The sequence below is a fragment of the Phyllostomus hastatus genome, unplaced genomic scaffold, assembly GCF_019186645.2.
Source record: "Phyllostomus hastatus isolate PE091 unplaced genomic scaffold, TTU_PhHast_1.1 phas_scaffold_93, whole genome shotgun sequence".
NCBI classification, from domain to species: Eukaryota; Metazoa; Chordata; class Mammalia; order Chiroptera; family Phyllostomidae; genus Phyllostomus; species Phyllostomus hastatus.
Window position 1 is genome coordinate 29,113,133 of NW_025334042.1, and position 21,432 is coordinate 29,134,564.

The 21,432-nt window shown below is 34.4% G+C and overlaps 1 protein-coding gene across 1 annotated transcript in view; it reads right to left on the reverse strand.

The window, feature by feature from the left end:
* MUC19 (mucin 19, oligomeric) overlaps positions 1-21,432 on the reverse strand; it is a 110,732-nt gene that overhangs the window by 83,096 nt on the left and 6,204 nt on the right. The window contains 16 exon segments of the mRNA XM_045829423.1: positions 637-763; positions 1,191-1,285; positions 2,177-2,326; positions 2,961-3,098; positions 5,254-5,338; positions 6,078-6,170; positions 7,502-7,637; positions 9,030-9,153; positions 9,570-9,692; positions 10,137-10,347; positions 13,049-13,146; positions 13,367-13,427; positions 13,859-13,976; positions 14,718-14,943; positions 15,972-16,033; positions 16,994-17,054. Coding sequence (XP_045685379.1) covers positions 637-763; positions 1,191-1,285; positions 2,177-2,326; positions 2,961-3,098; positions 5,254-5,338; positions 6,078-6,170; positions 7,502-7,637; positions 9,030-9,153; positions 9,570-9,692; positions 10,137-10,347; positions 13,049-13,146; positions 13,367-13,427; positions 13,859-13,976; positions 14,718-14,943; positions 15,972-16,033; positions 16,994-17,054 — 1,908 coding nt within the window.

The window sequence follows — 21,432 nt, forward strand, 5'->3', positions numbered from 1 at the left end:
TATTAACATATTATATCAAGAAAAAATGCACAAAAATTATATCAAGAAGTAAAAATGCAAAGATTGTTCAAAGATATCTACATATATGGGCACTGAGTGACTTTATTTAAATCGCATGCTAATCCCTTGCCCTTTGGGAGGGAGGGTTGCTTTGATTGGTAGTTCTAGTAAGATTTACTTCAATGAAGATGGGGCAGATTCCCAAAGGAACATCAGAATTTAATTACAAAAAAGAAAGAGGATGTGAATCTTGAGTAATCAATATAAGTGGGGAACAGAAATGTACATTATTATTATTTTCTTTGGTATAAATCCTTAAAAGTATAAATGCAGTATCAGGGAGGATGAAGATTTTTATCGTTCCTACTGCCTAATGTCACACCGATTTCCAAAATGCCGCACTAGTGCCTGAAGCTCATCCTCCCCTTCCCAGGACCAGGAGATAGATTGTTTTAAGCCATGCCTCTGGCAACTAACAATATGTTCTGTGTCAGAAACAGAAGATCCTCTTTGAAAGAATCAAGGACAGATTTGTAAATATATGGGCCTAAACACACACACAGCACACACACAACACACACACTATAGCAAAATTGAGAGGGAAGTAAAATTATCCCACGCCTTCATCCTTCTTACCACATCGTCCAGTTCTCCACCCCACTATGTATGTTCCCTTCTCGGCACATGCTTTCGCATAGTTGCCTAAAATTGCACACAGGCAGTCTTGACTATTTTCACAAGTACATGTGTGTTTTTTGCATTCCTTTAAGATAAGAAACAAATTTGTATTATATTATGAAAATATTCAGATGAACAGATAAATTGAGTATAATGCTTTACTTCATAACTATTCCTTTTACTTGAAAACAATATTTCTGAAACTTTTGGAAATATTTCTTTTCAAAAATTTGTAAAACAGCAAGGCAATCATCCATGGAGTTTGCAAAGAACTTAGAAAACACAGAAAGAGAAAATCATTTAAGATTTTTTCTCATTTTTGTCCCAGTTTTTAAATTAAAGTTGGTATATATAACAATTGAATAAATGTGGAATCCAATGTTCAATAAAAACATATGTCTTAATCTACTGTCGATGGTTGTTTTTAAAAAAAATTGTAATAGCTACATGCCTCTTTTGATATAATCAAAGTTATTTCCCCAAAAAGTTATTAATATTAGACTCTCACATACCTCCTGATATGGTTTAGGATTCACAATTGCATGACAGGAAGCAAAAGGCCCACTTGAATCAAGAAGAATTCCACAGTGCTTTTCAGCAAACTTTTCTGGGAGAAAATTAAGTCACCCACAAGTTGTATTAACGATGTCATATTTTTTAATTGAAAGACAAAGTATAAATGTTTAACAGAGTTTTGTCTTTATAAAAGCAATTATGTTTTTAAAGTGTTTTGCTACCATGAATTGAATTTCTATCACTATATAAAAACTAGCACGATATAATCAGAAATACTTTAAATCACAGAGGCACAATCTTTATTAGGACTTTTGTATTCAATCAGCTAACTTTCTTCTGAAATGCAATTTAAACACATAAATGGTAAAAGGGAACCAGATTATTTATTTAGGTGCTCCTTAATTTAAAATATTGACTTGCGTCTGTGTTGACAGGTTGGTAAATGAAGCTGCCGTACCACCACTATAATTTCACCCCTGCCACCCAAGTGTACAGCTTCCTTAGTAAGATGTAAATGTGGAGTTTGGTATAATTAATATGCTTATTTGAAAGCAGTGACTGGGAGACCTGAATCTAGCTAAAGCTGTATTGTTAAGTGGTTCATTGGTTTGAGTGAGTCTCATTATTTCAAGCAATGATAACTTCCATGACTAAATTAAAAGAAAAGAATAATAGACTCAATAATCTGTAATGTCTCTTCTAACCTTATTGTTCTATAGCTATGGAGAAAACAGTATGAGGAAGAAAGAACAGCTACAGGAAAACACAATTGAGATGACCCGCAACCCTATGAAAGATGTGTTTACTAGGAATACTCTCAACCAGACAGACTGATTCTCTGCTGTTTCCTCTAATCATGGGACAGCACAGCAAACACTAGTTAAAACCAGTGTTATTTGCTAGTCTCTTATCATTACCAGAATACGTATATAATCCCAAGCACCTAATATTTAATTAGAATTTGGCATTTAATTAACCTTACCTGTTTCTATACTGATGCATGAAGCTGGGTTTCCTTTAGGACAGGACCTCATTTCCCAAGAATCAGCAAATGCCTGTGATGTCTTTTCCAATATATTCTGACTTGACATGAAATCGTCCTCAGCTCTGTTGTTGTAGGAACCACAGAGCCCTGCAAAAGGGCACAGGACAAAGTTGAACATCTCTTTATCTACTCAACTGTTTGTACTCATACCCTAGCTTCACATTCGGTTCTTTGTTCAAATCAAAACTGTAGAAGCTATCTAAGAGAGTGTCTTGATTGGTCTTTGTATATATGTAAGTAACCATAGGATTTGCCATAATTGTTTTGTTTTGCTTGATATCAATGATAGTATGTAAGAGCTGATTTCTGTAATGAGAAAAACCTCACTGGAAGATATGATGCATTTGAAACATGATTTTCAAAAAGATTTATATCCATAATACTTTCATTTAGTCTTCTATAGATCAAAACCTTAATAATTAACAAAATGATACATAACTTATTATCAAATAACACTTAACAAAAGCCTTAATTTAAAACCTTAAAATGTTTAAGCTTTTGAGATCCATTTGGGGATATATTTTGTAATAAATAATATTGTACTTACTATAAAAAGAAAATTGGAATTATTTTACTGCAATATGAAAAGGAAGATTGGTAGGTTAAGTAAAAATGCTTAATGGTTTAATGTCATTAACAGGCAATTGAAAATTATAATAAATCATGATCACATGATTTATTTCTAGAGCCTTAGATATAAAAGCATAGGTGGAGCACTTACCCACTGTGTCTGTGAACTGGTTGGGTGGCATGGAAACATATAATTGCATCACGGGAAGAATCTGTATTTGCATTTTTACGTGAAAGTTTGTTTCTACTTGCAAGTATGAGGAAAATGGCTTGAATATCTGTACTTTGTCTGTTAAAATAATTAAAATTAATAGTAATAATTAACACATTAAAGTTTTTAATTTCTTAAAGTGCTTTTATTCTTTAATAGATGTTAAAACAGAAACATTTAATATCATTAACACTTCTTTTTTTTCCAAAAAATGTTGAATTTATTGTTACATTCCTGAGATGAACTCCATTTGGTCATGATGAATTATTATTTTCATATAATGCCAGATTGTTTTTGCTCATATTTATTTAGGATTTTTAAAAATATGTTTTATTGATTATGCTATTACAGTTGTCCCATTTCCCCCCTTCACTCCCCTCCACCCTGTATGCCCTCTCCCACCCACACTCCCCCCCTTTAGTTCATGTCCATGTGTCATACTTATGAGTTCTTTAGCTTCTACATTTCCCATACTATTCTTACCCTCCCCCTATCTATTTTCAACCTACCTTCTATGCTACTTATTCTCTGTACCTTTTCCCCCTCTCTCCTCCCCCCACCCCCCTGCTGCTAACCCTCCGTGTGACTGCCATTTCTGTGGTTCTGTTCCTGTTCTAGTTGTTTGCTTAGTTTCTTTTGGTTTTGCTTTAGGTGTGCTTGTTAATAATTGTGAGTTTGCTGTCCTTTTACTATACATGTTTTTTTCTTTATCTTCTTTTCTTAGATAAGTCCCTTTAGCATTTCATAAAATAAGGGCTTGGTGATGATGAACTCCTTTAACTTGACCTTATCTGAGAAGCACTTTATCTTCCCTTCCATTCTAAATGAGAGCTTTGCTGGATAGAGCAATCTGGGATGTAGGTCCTTGTCTTTCATGACTTGGAATATTTATTTCCAGCCCCTTCTTGCCTGTAAGGTCTCTTTTGAGAAATCAGCTGACAGTCTGATGGGAACTCCTTTGTAGGTGACTGTCCCCTTATCTCTTGCTGCTTCTAGGATTCTCTCCTTCATTTTTACCTTGGCTAATGTAATTATGATGTGCCTTGGTGTGTTTCTTCTTGGGTCCAACTTCTTTGGGGGCTCTCTGAGCTTCCTGGATTTCTTGGAAGACTATTTCCTTTGCCAGATTGGGGAAGTTCTCCTTTATTATTTGTTCAAATGCATGCTCAATCTGTTGCTTTTCCCCTTCCCCTTCTGGTACCCCTATAATTCGGATGTTGGAACGTTTCAAGATGTCCTGGATGCTCTTAAGCTTCTCCTCATTTTTTTAAATTTTTATTTCTTCATGCTTTCTTGCTTGGTTGATTCTATCATCCTTCTGGTCCACTGTATTGTTTTGAGACCCAGTTTCCTTCCCTTCACTATTGGCTCTCCTCCGTGCATCTTCCTTCATCTCTTTTATGGTAACCTGCATCTTTTCATCTAATTTGTGCCCAAAATCAACCAATTCCGTGAGCTTTCTGATCACCAGTGTTTTGAACTGTGCATCTGATAGATTGGCTATTTCTTAGTCGCTCAAAAGGATGAGTCCTGGGGGCCTGATCTGCTCTTCTGTTGGAAACATGTCTCTCCCTGTCTCTCCTTCTTTTTTCTTTTTTTTTTTTCCAGTCTGGTCGCTCTTGTTACGGTGGTTGGGGGGGGGGGTGGTGGAGAGCCTTAGGTGTTCACCGGGGCTGGGCACCCCAGTCGCTAGATTGTGACGTTATATGTGGGGGTGAGGGCAAGAGCGGGAGCGGGGATGGGAGGGAACAATGGCGGTAGTTCCATTCTCCTGAGATCTGAGTCCCTTCTCTGGGATCCTGGTCTGTGAGCTCTGCCCTGGTCCACAATCGCCGCCTCACTGGGTCTGCCAGCCACAGCTTGAGTACTCAGGGTCCACCGCTATGTTCTTGCACGCTCCAAATGGCTTACGGGCCCAGTTCGTGCCAAGTTTTCTGTGCTGCCGACCGGTGCCCTCCCGGCTCGTCCTCCGCCCCTCCTACCGGTCTGGATGAATGGGTCTACTTCAACTTCTTGGCTGTCCTACTTCCATTCAAATAAATCCTCTATCAGTTCTGGGTGTTATTCTGGCTCTAAATTGTTGTTGTTCTAATCTTGGTTGTGTGTGGAGGTACAATGTGTCCACCTATTCCTCCATCTTGCCGGAAGTCCGTAATATCATTAACACTTCAATAAATAAATGCCTCTTACATTTATTTTTAAATGGTATTACTAATGGTACTATTAAACTTACCTGAATAGTAGTAATTTTTATCTCCAATCTTGTCATTTGTGACTGTTCCATCTCTACTGAATATATATTTGTCAACTGAACCAGACTAAAATTTAAAATACATCATTAGTTCATGTTCATTTACAAAATAATTTCACTTTAATGTAATAATGAACTTGAAATTTTGTCCCATAAAACATGCTTAATTTGGATTAATTTATAAATCTCTAAAATATAGAAATTGTAATAATGAACTTGAAATTTTGTCCCATAAAACATGCTTAATTTGGATTAATTTATAAATCTCTAAAATATAGAAAAAATTAAAGCATTTTTCATACTTTGCTTCATGGTTTCTCATACCAACTTTTTGAGGAAGACTGTAAAGGGTGCTTCATTCCCAATACATAGATGAGGTAATTAAGAGCCCAGGAGTTAGCTGGATTCTCAAAGGCCAAATAGCTTGAAAGGGCCAAACACCAGGGTAATTGTTCTCTCTCCTCACTTAGGTCTATTTTCCCTTAAAATGTTAGTTTCTCATACATAAAATTCTATACAAATATAACTGCATTTTTAAATGGGCCACCAAATTTAATAATTTTATAAGCACATAAGGTTGCTCTATTGCAATATAATTACAACATCAGTTGTATACCTATGGTAGTTTTTATATACTTAAGGATCCTTGGAACTATCCAGCTCCCAGAGACTTTACCAATTTCTGTATAATCTTATTTGTGTTTTTAATTTACATAGTAAAGCCTCTCTTCATCAACCCCTCAAATTTTGAATTTGTGAATTGATTTGATTGTGTTCTTAATAACTTTAGAAAGCTGATAACTTACCGAATTCAAGAGGAGTGTAACACTATTTAAGCACGTGCCTGACTGACCACTTGGACATGGACGAAGCTCGATACTAACAGACCAATCTTCATCCTGTTTAAAAAAATTGCATTTCATTTAAGTGTTTATTACAATGTTATTGATTATATGTTACTACCATGTGATTCATTCACAATGCATGTTAGCATTTTATTTTCAATTAAATTTATTGTGGTAATGTTGATTAATAACATATACATTTCAGATGTACAGCTTTATAACACAACTTCTGTATATTCCTTATGTGCTCACTACCCAAAGTCTAGTCTCCTTCCATCAGCACAATGCTTACCTACAGTCATTCTGTTCTGAAAACAGAAACCTACTTTAGTCCACAGCATACTCTAAAATTGGCCAAGTGCTTACAGATTGTCCTAGTATCTTCTATCAGCTACACCTGTGTAGTCTATGATGGGTGGTTTTTTATAGTGATTGCTTTTTCTTTATCTTTACTTTTTTGTCTTCTTTTTCAAGGGAACCATGATGCATTATGGAGACTAAGGGGAATTAGAGGCAACTTAGTTTATTCTCTGGTCAATCCACAATGTCTGTTTAAATCCAATGTGAGAGATATTTAATTTGTAAAATTGTAATATAATTCAAGTTGAACATTGACTTCCAGCTCTCCTTTTAAGATCAAGGAATCTCTAAACTATAAGAAGCAAATATTCTGTACATTTTGGAACATTCTGTCTCACTTTTTCTATCCCATATCTTCATGGATTACATGAGGAGCACAGAAAGAAAGAAAACAAATTTGGAAAACTGACTTTTAGCAGCAGCCACTACATTTCTTAGATTACTGGACATCTCACACTTCAGGAGTCACAGATTTTGCTCACTTTGTTTCTTATCAGGAAGACTAAATAAAATTACTTGTTCTCCTGCTAGTTAAAAGGCAGAAACTACAAAAAGAAATCCCCCCTTTTATTACAGTTCAAATTACTTAAAATGTTAATACTGAAGAGAATTTAAATATAAGGACAACCTCTACCACACTGATATATCATATCATAAAAACTAAAAGTAAGTGTAAAAGAATAATGATGAAAGAGGAAAATGCATCATAAAATATAAAGGTGGGGTCATTTGAGTCACTAGTGAACACATGCAAAAAAAGTAAAAGAATAAATAATTTCCCAATGTATTTAGAAAACTATTAGTGATGAAAGGGGCTTTTTTTGTAAAGTAGGAATTCCTAAAGGTCACAGGTAGTACTGGTTGTCAATGTTAATAGGACAGAGCAGAAGATACAGGAATATGTGGCCAGGAATTGAAGGTCTGTTTGGTTTTTATTTTTTAAATAGTAATTGGAGGTGAAGATTGGCTAAAAAATAGGTTGGTGCCTGAATCAGTTTTCTCAAGTGCTCCAGGCTAGTACATACGTGGATGGCCAAAAAGTGACAGTTCCCAGGATGGTTATATTTTTCACCATCAAAGGTGGTAATTGAACTTCCTTCCACCTTACATCTTCCAGGACACAGTGCTTCGGTGCAAGACCACTTTGCTTCCTGGCATGTGCTGTTAAAAGAAAATAGTTATGTTAAAGATCAGAAATCGTGTTCTAAAAAATTACAACTTACACTAAGATGCTTAGTTGAGCTTTATTAGACTATAGGCATTCTCCACCCAACATCTCAGCTCATAAAACGCCTCGCTGATGGTGGTATCCCGGTATTTTAAAAGACTTGGATTCCATTGAATAAGATAATAACATCTGCCTGCATTAAACTTACAAACACTTGTAAACTGGACTTAGAGGGTTTGTTTATATAGGACATATTTCATTGTTATCATTAAAACACATGCTACTTGCCACATTGTAGACCTGCACTGCCCAATACAGTATAGAGTCATATAGCTACTGATTATTTGAAATGTGGCTAGTTCAGATTGAGATCTGCTGTAAGTGAAACATGCACAGCCATTGAAGATGATATAAAACATTTGTAAAATCCTTTGTAACTTTGTATACTAACTTTATGTTGAAATGATAATACTTCAGATATATAAAAAATAAGATGAAAATTAATTTCACATGTTTGTTTTTTAAATGCATCAACTAAAAAGTATTAGTTACCTATGTGGGTGACATTTGTAACTCAAATTATATTTCTCCTGAACAGCATTTTTACAGACATTTAATCAACCATAGCTATTGTTATTCATAATTATCACTAATAAATTATTACCACACCAATAAATCATTTCCTACTTTTAGGGAAATATTATACCATAAATAACAGATTGGTTTTCATTGGGTCAAATTAGTTCCTCAAAGGGATATTACTTATAGCTAAAAAAGTTCTTTGGAGTCCTGAAGAAACTTGCAATTTCAGAGAAAAGTAATAATGAGTAATGAGGAAATCTCTCTGGTCAGCAAATTGTTGCAGCAGTCAAAAGGAAGAATCAAGCTAATTATTCAAGAGAAATAATCTACCCTAACTTTTGGCCCATTCAAATCCACTCTGGGAAACATATCTTCACCGATGTAGCCTCATATGAAGTTATTTGAGAAGTGTTGGGTTGTTTCTGATTGTACATTTTATTAACTATTCTTGGTAATTAGCACAATTACTATTCCATTATTGTAACCATACTTGTGTATTATTCTTTGCTCTGTATTTGCAACCACCACCTGGATCACTATTCAAAACACCATTTAAGTTAGTGAAGAACATTATCTTTGAAAGATACACAGGAAGGTCACACACTCACACATTTTATACAAATAGCACACTAAATATTCCTCAAAAATTAAAAGATAAAATATCAACACTGAACATCCAATGAGGCCACTTTTTTTTTAGGGAAAAGTTTATTTTAAGGTGGATTTAGGGATCACTTCAAATAAGATTAAAATATTAGTACTTTTTACCGTCAGCAAAATGTGGACAAAAAGCACACACGTACCACTGAGAACCACAGGGTCCTTTCCGGACTTCTCCGGACGGATAGACTTTTCCATTAGACTCACAGGGACACTCAGCCTTCAATACACATCTCCCTTTCTCTCCAATATCATCCAATAGATAGCCTAGAATATATTATATAAGGTTAATCTCAAAACCATATAAACATCAGTAAATTCTCAAGCAGTATATTATGAAATCACTGTTGAGCTCATTCTTTTCAGTGCTGACATGCACTTAAAGTGGTGATTCGTATTTAAGCAGTTACTACTTCTTTGAGAACTGGCAAGCATATAATTTTCTGAGCTACAGACCAGTCTTATGGAGCCAAATACACAGGATGATCTGTGGGATTTCATAACCCTCAGGTGCTGTACTGCTTGAAATATACACTGACTTTAAAGTTCTCTCTCTACCCCTCACCTGCAGTTTGTTAGAAGGCTGGACTATGAATAGGTAAATACACTAAATATCTTGTTAGGGATAAGACCCCACGATAGTTGAGTCACTTCACTTTCAGATGTTTGGATGTAAATATTACCTTCTGGGCAGGTACAGCCACTCACACATTCACTGTCTTGAAAAGGAGCCACATTAGAACAAGTTGCAGGGTTTGCGAGGCCACACTCTTTGTAGATATGTTTTTCTGGGCATCTAGGTTTTTCTGGAGAAATATAGAAATATGTATGCATGAATCTTAGAGGAAAATTAATATAATAAATGCATAACATTCTAATGGGGATCTTCTCAAATGGGATCCTTTGAGTCTAATTTTCAAGACATTAGTCTTTAAAGCTACTCAGTACAAATCTATTATGCCAATATTTATATTTGTATTATTAATGATACAAAATTTAATATGGAAAGAATGTATATCATCCACAATATCATTTAATTCTACTTTGAAATTGATATTATACTTGTACTATAAGCACTATACAGGGGTGTGCAAATATAGGTTTATAGTTGTTCATATGGAAAATAATACAATAATTAATAATAATATAAGAATAAACTGTGTTTCATGGGCAGACAATGTAAACCTGCTTTTGCTCATCCCTGTATAGTACTCTCTGATTTGGAATCTACAATAAAATGACAAACCTACCACAATCCACATCAGAATCTTCTCGCCAGGATTCATAGGTGCCAGGACCATCTGCGGCACAAAGACGGGACAGTTCTGAGTAAGTGTCACATGTGGACTTCTTGTCTCCTTGTCGGCAGTATTCATCAATGCAGATCATTTTGTAGTCACTGGACAAAGCATTAACCTTTCCACATTTCTCAAAGTAGGCTCCAATAATTTTGTTACAGTGCTGTAAAATAAAACAAAGTTTTACTAAATCATAAGAAAATGGGCAGTCAAATGAATGTTTCAGAAGAGATAAATTCAGGAGCACTTTTTGTTTGTGTAATACCCTGTCACTTTGACAGGGAGTTGTTGGTTGCTGGTTGAAGTGAAGGGTTTTGAAGTATTACAGTTGGTACAGTTACTCCTAAAAGGATACTTAGTTTCTGGCATTTGGATTGCTATAAAACAACTTCAAAAATGGTACCTGAACTCATCTAAAATTCTGTAAAGGTGACATGAAATTTAGAATTGAGAAAGAATAAGAGGTGAGAAAAGGAGAGATCAGTAAATGTCAGAAATTGGATGATAAATTATTGAAACCACAGTAGACAGAAGGACGTTGGCCATTTGTTTTGTCTGCTTATATTTGATGAGTAAACAGATGACAGTAAAACACAGTGACTCTGTTTTACTTGGTGTGGGTTATGTGAGTTTGCTCTGGAAACAACATATTTGTTCTCATGTTGGTTAAGGAAATAAAGACATATTAACTAACACCAAAAGTTCAAAATTCAGTATATTTTAAATACCGCATAACTGTTTTCTATTTTAACCATGGACTCTTTTTTTTTCTTCTTCAGGAAATGGGAAAGCTATTGCCAAAAAAAAAAATGCACAATTTGCACCAAGTAAACTCTATAAAATGAACCAAAATAAAATCTTTGAAGATTATTTCTTCATCTATTGTCCTTTGCATATCTTTCTCACTAGATTATAGGTTCCTTTAGATCAAGATATATCACTCTATTTTATGGGCTTAATACAAATTTATATATGTATTCAGCTAACATTTTAAATCAATAAGGAGTAACTTATCCCAAAATATGCAACTACTACAACAGTTAAGACATGATTACAGAACTCATACATAATCTTATAGAAAACATATGAGAAAAAACATGGGAAATTATTATAGATGGTATCTTACCACAAGTGCCAGTGAGTGGCATAGGGTAACAAAGGAAAGAGAAGGCATTCTAACTGGAAAGATCAGGGAAGTTTTCAAAGGAAGATAGTAGATGATCTTACATTGATATAATCTCATGGCCTAATTTGGTTTGCTACAAGATGATTATAGATGTAACACCCATTTTCTCTAAAACAAAAATCTCTTCTATCAGCACATATCTTGATCTTGAGAATTTTGTTCCAGATTGAAACAGGAATATGTGAACATTCATTCAGTCATCAAATAACTCTATCAAATTCTACATAATGGAATTACACGAGGTTGGAAAATTCAGAGTAAGTGATGATTATTTTCAAGTGTTATAACCAAAAAGATTACCTATAAATATTTTTCTTTATTATTAATTTTTTAGGGGAAGAGAAAAGGAGAAAGAGAGAGAAATATCAATTGACTGCCTCCTGCATGTGCCTTGACTAGGGATCAAACGCACAACATTTTGGTGTAGGGGACAATGCTCCAACCAAGCACACCACCCAGTCAGGGCTACCTGTAAGCTTTTTCTTAAAGAAAGTAAAGGATACAAAGGATGACAATTGAGATTAGCTATCTGGAGCAAAAGTAAAGAAGCAAGTGCAGAAATTAGTTCTTAGTGACACGGTTCATGGATTTCTAAACTATAAGAGTCAAGTTAGTACCTATCAAGAGGTAACAGTGGAGAGGTAAAGCTTGTCAATTTATGGACAAATTAAAATACCACTGTGGAGAGCAAGACTGAATTAAGATGGCATCAGTCCTGTCAACTAAGATAGCATTGAGGCAAGCCATGTTTATGGCTTGCACAGTAGAGTAACTACTCAGAGTGATAATGCAATCACCTGAGCGTGCACAGTGCAATGTGGTAAACAATATGTGTTTATCTGAAGGGTAACACCCCCTCTCAGAGCATGCACAGTAGAGCAGCATAAACCACGTGTGCCTATCCAGGTTGCATGAAACCACATGTGTTGATCAGAAGCTGACACAACATTGCATCATACAACAGTATATAAGCAGAGGACTTCAGACTACAGGCAATCCATCCCAAGAGTGAGTCACTTTGAGACATCCCGCACATTCCACCTTGGGAGGAAGAACTCACCATGACCCCAACCCTCTGACTCTGCCTTGCAAGATGTGGAGCACCCCACTGCCTCCCAGACCTGGACCTGATCTGGACTCTTGAGACTTAGGTTCATTATCCCCCAATTCTCTTGTATGATATTATGACTGATTGTTTCTGAGTTTTATTGCTGTTGATCCATTGTTATTGATTGAGATTGAACTTGCATCAGTAAAAGCTGAATGAATAGCAGAGTCACATGTGTTGACTCACTGTTATTCCTTGGTGCTGGCATTACCTGTAGGGCTGGTGGCCATAGAGGTGGCCTAGAGTTTTCGGTTCCTAAGACCCAGGTCAGAGGACCTGAGCAAGGTTGTAGACTGACTTATAGGAAAAACTATATTGTGGGATGTTTACTCGTGGCAACTATGCAAAGAAATCAGAACTGTCACACTAATAATGTTATAGGAAAAAAGTTATTTTATCATCTATAGTTAAACTAAAGCTGAGAAACAAACTACAGGGACATTGGAGAGGAAGCTGTTGCAGAATTCCGAGATTAAGATATGAGTGCTTAGAAAGGATGCTGGCTATCTTAATTAAAACCAAGGGGAATATTGCTGAAATTTGCTACTTGATGAAATATTAATTCCTTACCTGTACTCCATCTTCACAAACTTCATAGTTTTTACTAAGAGCTTTGGGGCAATCACCAGTAATTTTGCTATTGGCAATGTGCTCATTGATATCTTCTCCTTAAAAAGAAAGCAATGTCTGGTTCACAATATTCATTACATATACACATAATTTTCAAGATAAACATAGACTCGAGAAATATGTACATATATTTATTTTAACAAATTTTCATTCTTTTCAAAAATGCAAATTTTGTTACACTTATTCAAATATGAGCCATTACTTTATAATTTACTTTTGAGAAGCAATTTTCTTGTACATAATACATTGAAATCTTACCTGGAGTGGTGTTGAAATTACCACAAAGACCACAGGTTGGATACTGCTTGTGAAGAGTGAGCTTTAAAAGAAATTTATGTGTATATATTTTAAAATATTGAAAATATCTCAAGACAAAATTTACCCAAACCAAGAAACATGGCTCTTTGTATTTAATTTTATCTAAGCTGGTTACTTAGGGATGTACTAAAGGGTATTTTCCCCTCGAAGGATCTGACTCTAGATTTGAAATAAGTCAGACTCCAGCACTTCCTATGTACCTTTGGGCAGGTTATTTAACTTTCACTAGCCTGAGTCTCCTGAATTCCATCATCTTTAAAATGAGATTAATAGTATGTATTTCAATATTAAGATAATGGATAGTACAGTGACAAGTACATAGATATTTCTCAATAAACTTTAGCTTTTATTTTCTTTCTAATGTACTTTTTTTATAATTAAGAGCAAAGAACAGAAGGCACAAGATTATGAGAAAATCATACATAAACTTACTGAGAGCTTGTTATTTTTGTCCCACATTAAAGACAAAATTCCTCTACGGCTATTCAAGATATTATATTCTCCATATTTTTTAATGTGAATCAGCTTATTGTTATATGGCAGCTGTACACTGAAAAGTATGAAACACAAATATATATACAGGTCAGAAATATTATAGCATGTTTATCTGATAATTCATTTTTCTATATTTAGAAATGCTATCTAATAAATATTAAAGTTTTATTTGTTATATCATTGCAGAAGAAGAGATGCATGGTTCTCATCCCAATGTTGGAAATACTTCTAAAGAACAATGAATACATCTTTGGGACTTTGGAGAAATGAACAACAATAACAACAGCAAACATTGGTTCAGTATAAGAAAATAGTGATGAAATAATCTGAAATGTTTGCAAGTAAATTATCATGCCACATTTTATTAGCCTGGTAAATATTCAAATGTGTTATCCCTTCCAAACATGAATCTCTATGTCTGAAAATCTTAGCCCAATATATTGTAAATCTCAAATTTATATTTAATGTTAGACATACAAATGAAAATTGAAATATTCTTTCAACAGTTTTATGGAATATGCATGTTGACCAAAATCAGGATGCTCGTAATAGTCAAACAGCAGAATCACCCTTTTTTCCACCTTGTTGTAGAAGTAAATATATCTTATGATCCAACATCTATCTCAGTCTTATATATTTACCAAACTCCTTTCCAGAAATTTACTAAAGATATCAACCCAAGCATTAAAACAAGAAGAGAGTGCACCATCTCTCACCATCTTTTCTTCATTTAACCTCCTCCCTCAGTTTACTTTAAATAATTCTATAGCATTTATCCAAACACTGTGATGTTTACCTTTCTCCATTAACTAAGATGGCATCGCCAGAAATAGAGACGTCATTACTGTCAATCATAACCGTTATTTTTTCAATCTCACTCTCATTGCCCCGTTTGATCTCAATATTGAAATCTCCAGAGTCAGCGCAGTGGCGGCAGAAAGTGTACGCGCACGACGACTCAAAGGAGAAGATGCGGCCGTTGAAAGCTTTGTATGCTCCTTTGCCCCAAGTGGAAGCTTCACCTACAAGATATTTGGAGAATACTCATAATTATTTAAAGAAATTAATGTACTCTGTAGTTCTGATTTTTTAATGTGTTCATGTACCAAGATAAGAAAAATGACTGGAAGATTCTATCCTCACAGTCGCCCCCTTCATTCAGCACTTGACTTTTTCACATACTGCACAAATACTCTGAAAGCAGTTCCTGAGTCCTTGGGAATGCCCAAAGCTGGCTATCTGGCTAAAACAAAACAGGAATAAAAAACATTCTGTTCCACGATTTATGCATTCATTCATTATTTCTTGTAATTCCCTTTGTAGTTCTAGTAGCTTTTACAGATTTCATGTACCCTGTAGGATAAGGCTAAAATTTGAAAGTACTAATGCTTACTACTGGTGAGGATGCAGAGAAATTGCACTTGGAAATGTGAATTATTGACACCTTTTTGGAAGGGATTTTTATAATGTCTATTAAAATTTAAATTAAAATATACATATTTCTAGCTCAGCAATCTCACTATGGGGAATCTATTTCATAGCCACTCTAAGACTGTATGTACAAAGATGTTTATTGTAGTTCTCATTTATAATGGCATAAAATAAAATAGATGTAACCAAAAAAATCTTGTTCCCCTCAGGAAAGGGAAAATGCCCTTACTATGGGGAGGGATCTATGGAGGGAAGCTGTGGTCTGTTTAATTGCTTTTCCTTTTTGTGCTGATAGTTTTTCTAATATTGTCTGAATAGGTTACCACATATCAAATGGGTATAATGAATTCCATTATTTATTTCTATACATATATGCATGTATACAAACATATATATGCATGTGCATACATATTTATGTGTATATGGTATGAATGTATGTATCTTTGTGTAAAAATAGCACCAATGTGATGTCATTCAAACATATAATGATAAGATAGATAGATAATGGGCAATTTTTTTAAACTATTATAGTTTCAAATCTTGGTTACTTTGTCTTCATTAGATACTGAGTAGCTTGGTCATAAAAATATGGATAGAAATCAGAATAATTTTTACTTACCAATAATGGCATCTGTTTCTGAGTATTTTGGAGTTGCTTCTGGAATATGAGATCCTTTTTCTATTTAACACAATGAGTAGATTATTTCAGTTTCAGAACACAAACTGATTTTAAATATACAAGATATTTGGACATCTATATGAGAATTTAGAAGTTAGTATTGAAAACCATAAATGAGCATTTGTTTATCCTGAATATATGGCTTCATTTTGTGAGAGCTATGATTTTCCAAGGTCACATACATGATTGTCTTTGAAATCCTTATTTTTTCTTGGAACTATCAGCCACAGTAGGTTCAAAAATCATTAAGAGCTTATACATTTTGAATCATGTACAAATACAGGTCCAAGGTAGATTATATCAAACCAATCTACTATATAATATTAGTAATTTAATTATCTTACAAAGAAAATTTAATTTTTCTGATCAAAGAGAAAAAATCTGTAGACTTTAACATTTGTCTCCCACAATTTTTTATTTCTAATGCACTGACCCTTTTATGTAACCAAGTGAATTTATAAGAAATCTTAGAGAAAGATCTACAAGCGAGCAGAATGAAACAATAACAACAATAACAAAAGTAAATATTCTGAAATAAATTTATACATATTTTTTCACAATGGCATTTACTTAAAATGAAGCCATTTCTCTTTGCAACAGGTTATCTTCACTAGGATTGAGTACAAATAGATTTAACTCTATAAAGTAATTATAAAATAATATATCTAAATGATAAAGAAGTTGCATTATATTTTATTCAAGTTGTCTTGAAATATAATTTACTTGCTCTTATTCATGAAAATGATTCAAATATGCAGTTGGTCACCTAAACTTTAATACTTGGAGAGAAGAAGCACTTAGAAGCTCTATTCAGTATGGAACACATAAGGAAATATTATTGATTTACTGGGAATATATATATAGAAATAGACAATATTATATATAAATTTCTATATATATTTTATATATGTTATTATATATATAAACTTTTCCAACACCAAAAGCAATGAACTAAATTATCTGAAGTATTGAGAGGTGCAGAGGTACTGCAGTCAGGTGAGCTCGTGACACCTACTGTATTTGCTGTGTGTAATGGGCATGTTTTTGCCCAACTTTTTCAAAGAAAAATAAAGATGCACATTATACATGGGTACAGTGATTACATACCATGAGTATAATAAAGGGTATAATAACTTGTGTATAATGAGCACAAAAATGTGAGTGTGCATTATACATGGTGAAATATGGTATTTAATACAAAATGATTAAGCTGTTTTTGTGTTAATTTTTTTGTACACAAGCCTGAAGAGTAATCACTGCAAACTGATTTTCCAGTGTTCCCTATTTCATTTTTAAACACAACCTGTTTGTTCAAGACCACTAACGCCAGTTCCACATAATCCAAATTCACCCTTCTTTTACCACCAAGTCCAAAATCAAAAGGCAAATGGAAAATTAAATGTTATCAAGAGCATGAAGCAAAGGATGTAAATGGTTTGTATTTTTTCTTCACAGAGTCTGGATCAGAAATCCTGAGCCACTGTCATGGGAGCCAGAGCCCACGGATTCACCAATGAACTTCTTGCTGTTCTTTGTGTTTCCACCAATTTCCACATCTTTTCAGATAAATAGCTCTGACACACACAAAAAACTAGATTTATTGTACTTTATTGTTCATACTTTTTTACCCACTTTAATTTTTGAATATAAATTTCTACTTATCCACACTTTAGTAAATCTTTTTTCTGACTTTTGTTTTTCAAGGAAACTAGTTAAAATATGAGTAACAGCATTTACAAAGTTAGCCTTGCAGAAGTCTTAGAGAAACATGAGACTAAAATGTTTCTGTTCTTATGACAAAACTTGGGAACAAGAGACTTTAAGTTTCTTTCCCAAAGTCCACAGAAGGTTAGAGGGAAACACTGACGGTAGAAACTGGGTAGCTCTCCTCCAGGTCCACACTCCTTCATAAAAGTATTAAATCTACATGTCTCTTTATTAAAATGTTTTAATTGCTACTGAAGTTAACACAGATCCCTTAAGAATCAAAGATAACTCAAAAATCTTTCCTATGAATTCCTCTAACAATGTCTGTATTTGTCAAAAACACCACCACCAATCCCTGTTTTACTAATTCATGATTTTTCTGTCCAAAGAAGAAACTAAGGACCACCTTAAAATATCTTTTCCACTGACAGCAGAATTAGAGTCAGATAATCCATTTATTGCACTCACATCAAATCAATGTGGGCCAGATGGGCTGCTACCAATTTCATTTTGATTTGAAGCAGTGCAACCAAAATCCATACCACCAGACACACTGTTGGCAAGACCACCTGCTGCACTGGTCTCCTTCACCACACAAAAATACAATCACCATCAGGGAAAAGTTGAGTCATCCATATCATTCAACAAATTATACTCTATACACTGGTCAAACAAGGCCTATATTTCAAATGTATATTCCCCCTCCTCTCCATATATCTTCCCATATATACTTCCGCACAGTTGTAATCAGGGGTGTGCATGGAAACCAGGGTACCATGAGGTTTGAGAGAATTCCATGAGAAAACTGAAGCAGTGTGGACATGTAAGATAACATTTCACTGTGTCTTGTATAACATGAGCAAACAATTAAACATCTCAGTGTTGTAAACAAGAGCAAATAGTTATCAGTCATACTCAGTTTGTCAGTCCCAAAACCAATGACTGGGCAGAGAGGAAACTTTGCATCCCTCCTGAAAATATTTCAACTGCGTCCCTACACCCAAAGCTGTTTCTCCCTTTTCAGTTATCTGCAACCAAACTCAAATGTTAAATTTTCATATGAAATATTGAAGTTATTTTCCTCACTGGAACTCATTCTTTCTCATTTTTGTAGAGATATGAAATAGAGATATTTCAGGGACCAGGCAGGTAAAGTAAACATTTAAATTGGTCAGTAGGGAGAGGTATATTGAACCAGAAAGGATATGCCTCACCTAGAGAAATTTAATTTTTTTCCAGACAAAACAAAATTGCTAGACTTCAAACTGTTTAGAAACCTGCTTTATAATATTACTCAGCAAACTGACTAACAAGGTTAAGGATAAAGTCCTGGTATAGAACATGATTTTTGGTTGCAGACAGAAACTTGAATAGAAAGACACTGCACTAAATTGGGTCCAGGAATCTTTTCAAATTTGTAATTGATACATTATAAAAATGACTGATCACCATCATAATAGTACTAGGTAGAAAGATGAGAAAATAAATAAAAAAGTATCAGGAAAACTTAAGTTTAATGGAAACATCTTTGCCAAAATTCTCTAGAGATGGAATTCATCAGCTTCGATGGCACTGGAATTAGTGACTTTAGGTTATTAGAATTCCACTGTTACTATTAAGGCCATGCACGGCAAGTAAAAGATTATCAGATTCTCCCAAATGAGGAAAAAAAACCACTGGTTTCTTAGGTAAGCCTATTTCTCCAACAGAAACTGCCCAACAACCTGCTGGGCTGTTGTCTAACTCTAAACTCTCGGTATCACAGTGGTCTGTCCACCTGTCTTCAGCCTTCCCTGGAGAACCATTTTAGTGATAAAGAGTGAAGCCACAAGAGATTTCTTTCTTCTGTTTGAGTCATCAAAAGACAAACCTCCAACCGGTAAGTCACCTAATGTGAGTAACAGGATATTTTATTTGAAGACAGCATTACTAATGCAATAAGGTGATTTGATTGTGACACTATGAAAAGCCGGGTTTCATTTTGTATAAGTCCAGTTATTCCGGCAGCACTCAAAACAACATATATGACTGAATGACATAATTGCCATATCCATATCTTTTTGTCTTAGTTCTAAGACTTGAAGAAAGATGTATAGAGCTGGGAAGGTGTAACTGGTGTGTCCTAGAAATTCTTTTCACAGACGGGCAGAGAATTCCCCGTCTGCGTCCTTCTCTATTACCAAGCGCCAAGTTTCAGCATTGAGCCTTCCCCATCAACATACTATGTTGGGTTGGATCCACACTGTCCTTGGCTCAGTAATAGCTGGTAATATTAAGATAACATACCTAATTTTCTTTTCTCTACCTTTTCAAAGAAAAAATTATAAAGTATTTACGCATAAATTAATTGTAGCATTCACCTCAAGCATTAGCTAAAAAGCCATCTCAATGAGGCATACTCTGAAAATTTAAAATTGCAAACTCACCCCCATTCTCACACTCCTAATCATTATTACATGATTTAGTTCCAGATTTCATCACCGTGTCATATACCTTTCTCCTTTTACATTTCAAGCCCCATAAACTCACATTTCTTTTGCCTGGTTTATTTGCTGAGACATCCCAGGTGTCTAGAACAGTGCCTAAACCACAGAGGACCCCCAACTGATATTTATTTAGAAAATTCATTCATCAATGAAAACCTCTTGTTAAAGTAATATATACTACATTCCATGAGGTGTATTATGCCTTCTGTCATACCATTGACACTTTTTTTAAATCTCTAGAATAAAATTAAAATACTTTAGAAGTAATAATGCCTTAATTAAAACACTATTTCTGTAAAGTTATAAAGGACATGCATTTTGGTCATTGACTAGACAAAGAAATGAAATGCATGATTTGTAAGTAAAGTATGAATATGTAAAAATAAATACAACTAAAAATAAGACTTAATTCTTCCTATTGAAAATAAAGGAAAAGAGACTCCCTCTTCTTTTTTAAGATTATTTACTTTAGAAAACTTGTGAGTTGTTTCTCTACTTCTTTGAAATGTTGGTAAACTTTTTGTGCTATGTAGACCTGCACTTATATTCTTGCTCCTGTCTGTGCCTTTGGATTGCTTTGAAAAAATTATTTAATACTTCTGAATCCAAATTTCCTTATCTCTATTAAATGGAGACTATAAAATAAATGTGAATAAGATAATATTTCATAATATGGTTATTAATTAAATGAGATGAGAGCACCTAGTGCAGTTTTGGCACATAGTTAATATTCAATTGGAAAGACAGTATCTTTTAATATATTTCATTTTCCTCACCAAACTTGTAAAATCAAACTCATGCAGAAGTATTTTGTTTCACTTATTAAATTCACTATAGTATTCACTACACTTACCACACCTCTCCTGAGTTCAACCCCACAGAGAGATCCTTCATTTTGTTAGGCCAACATTTCCTCTGAATTTATTTATTCTATTGTTGAAATAAATAGCCTGGAATCTTAGCCAGACCATTGATTTTGGCCATTGCCACATTTCTTCCTATCAACCATTTTATCCCTTTTGATTTTATTATATAAAATTTGCTTAAAATAATATTGCCACTGGAGCCACTAGTAGTAATGGCCAGTAGGTTTCATGTATGTACCACCTCCTTTACGTGCCTAACCCCTTTAATCCTCACAACTCTCTTATGAGGTAAGTACCGATACTATTATTGTTTCTCACTTGTAGATCTGAAAACTGGCATTT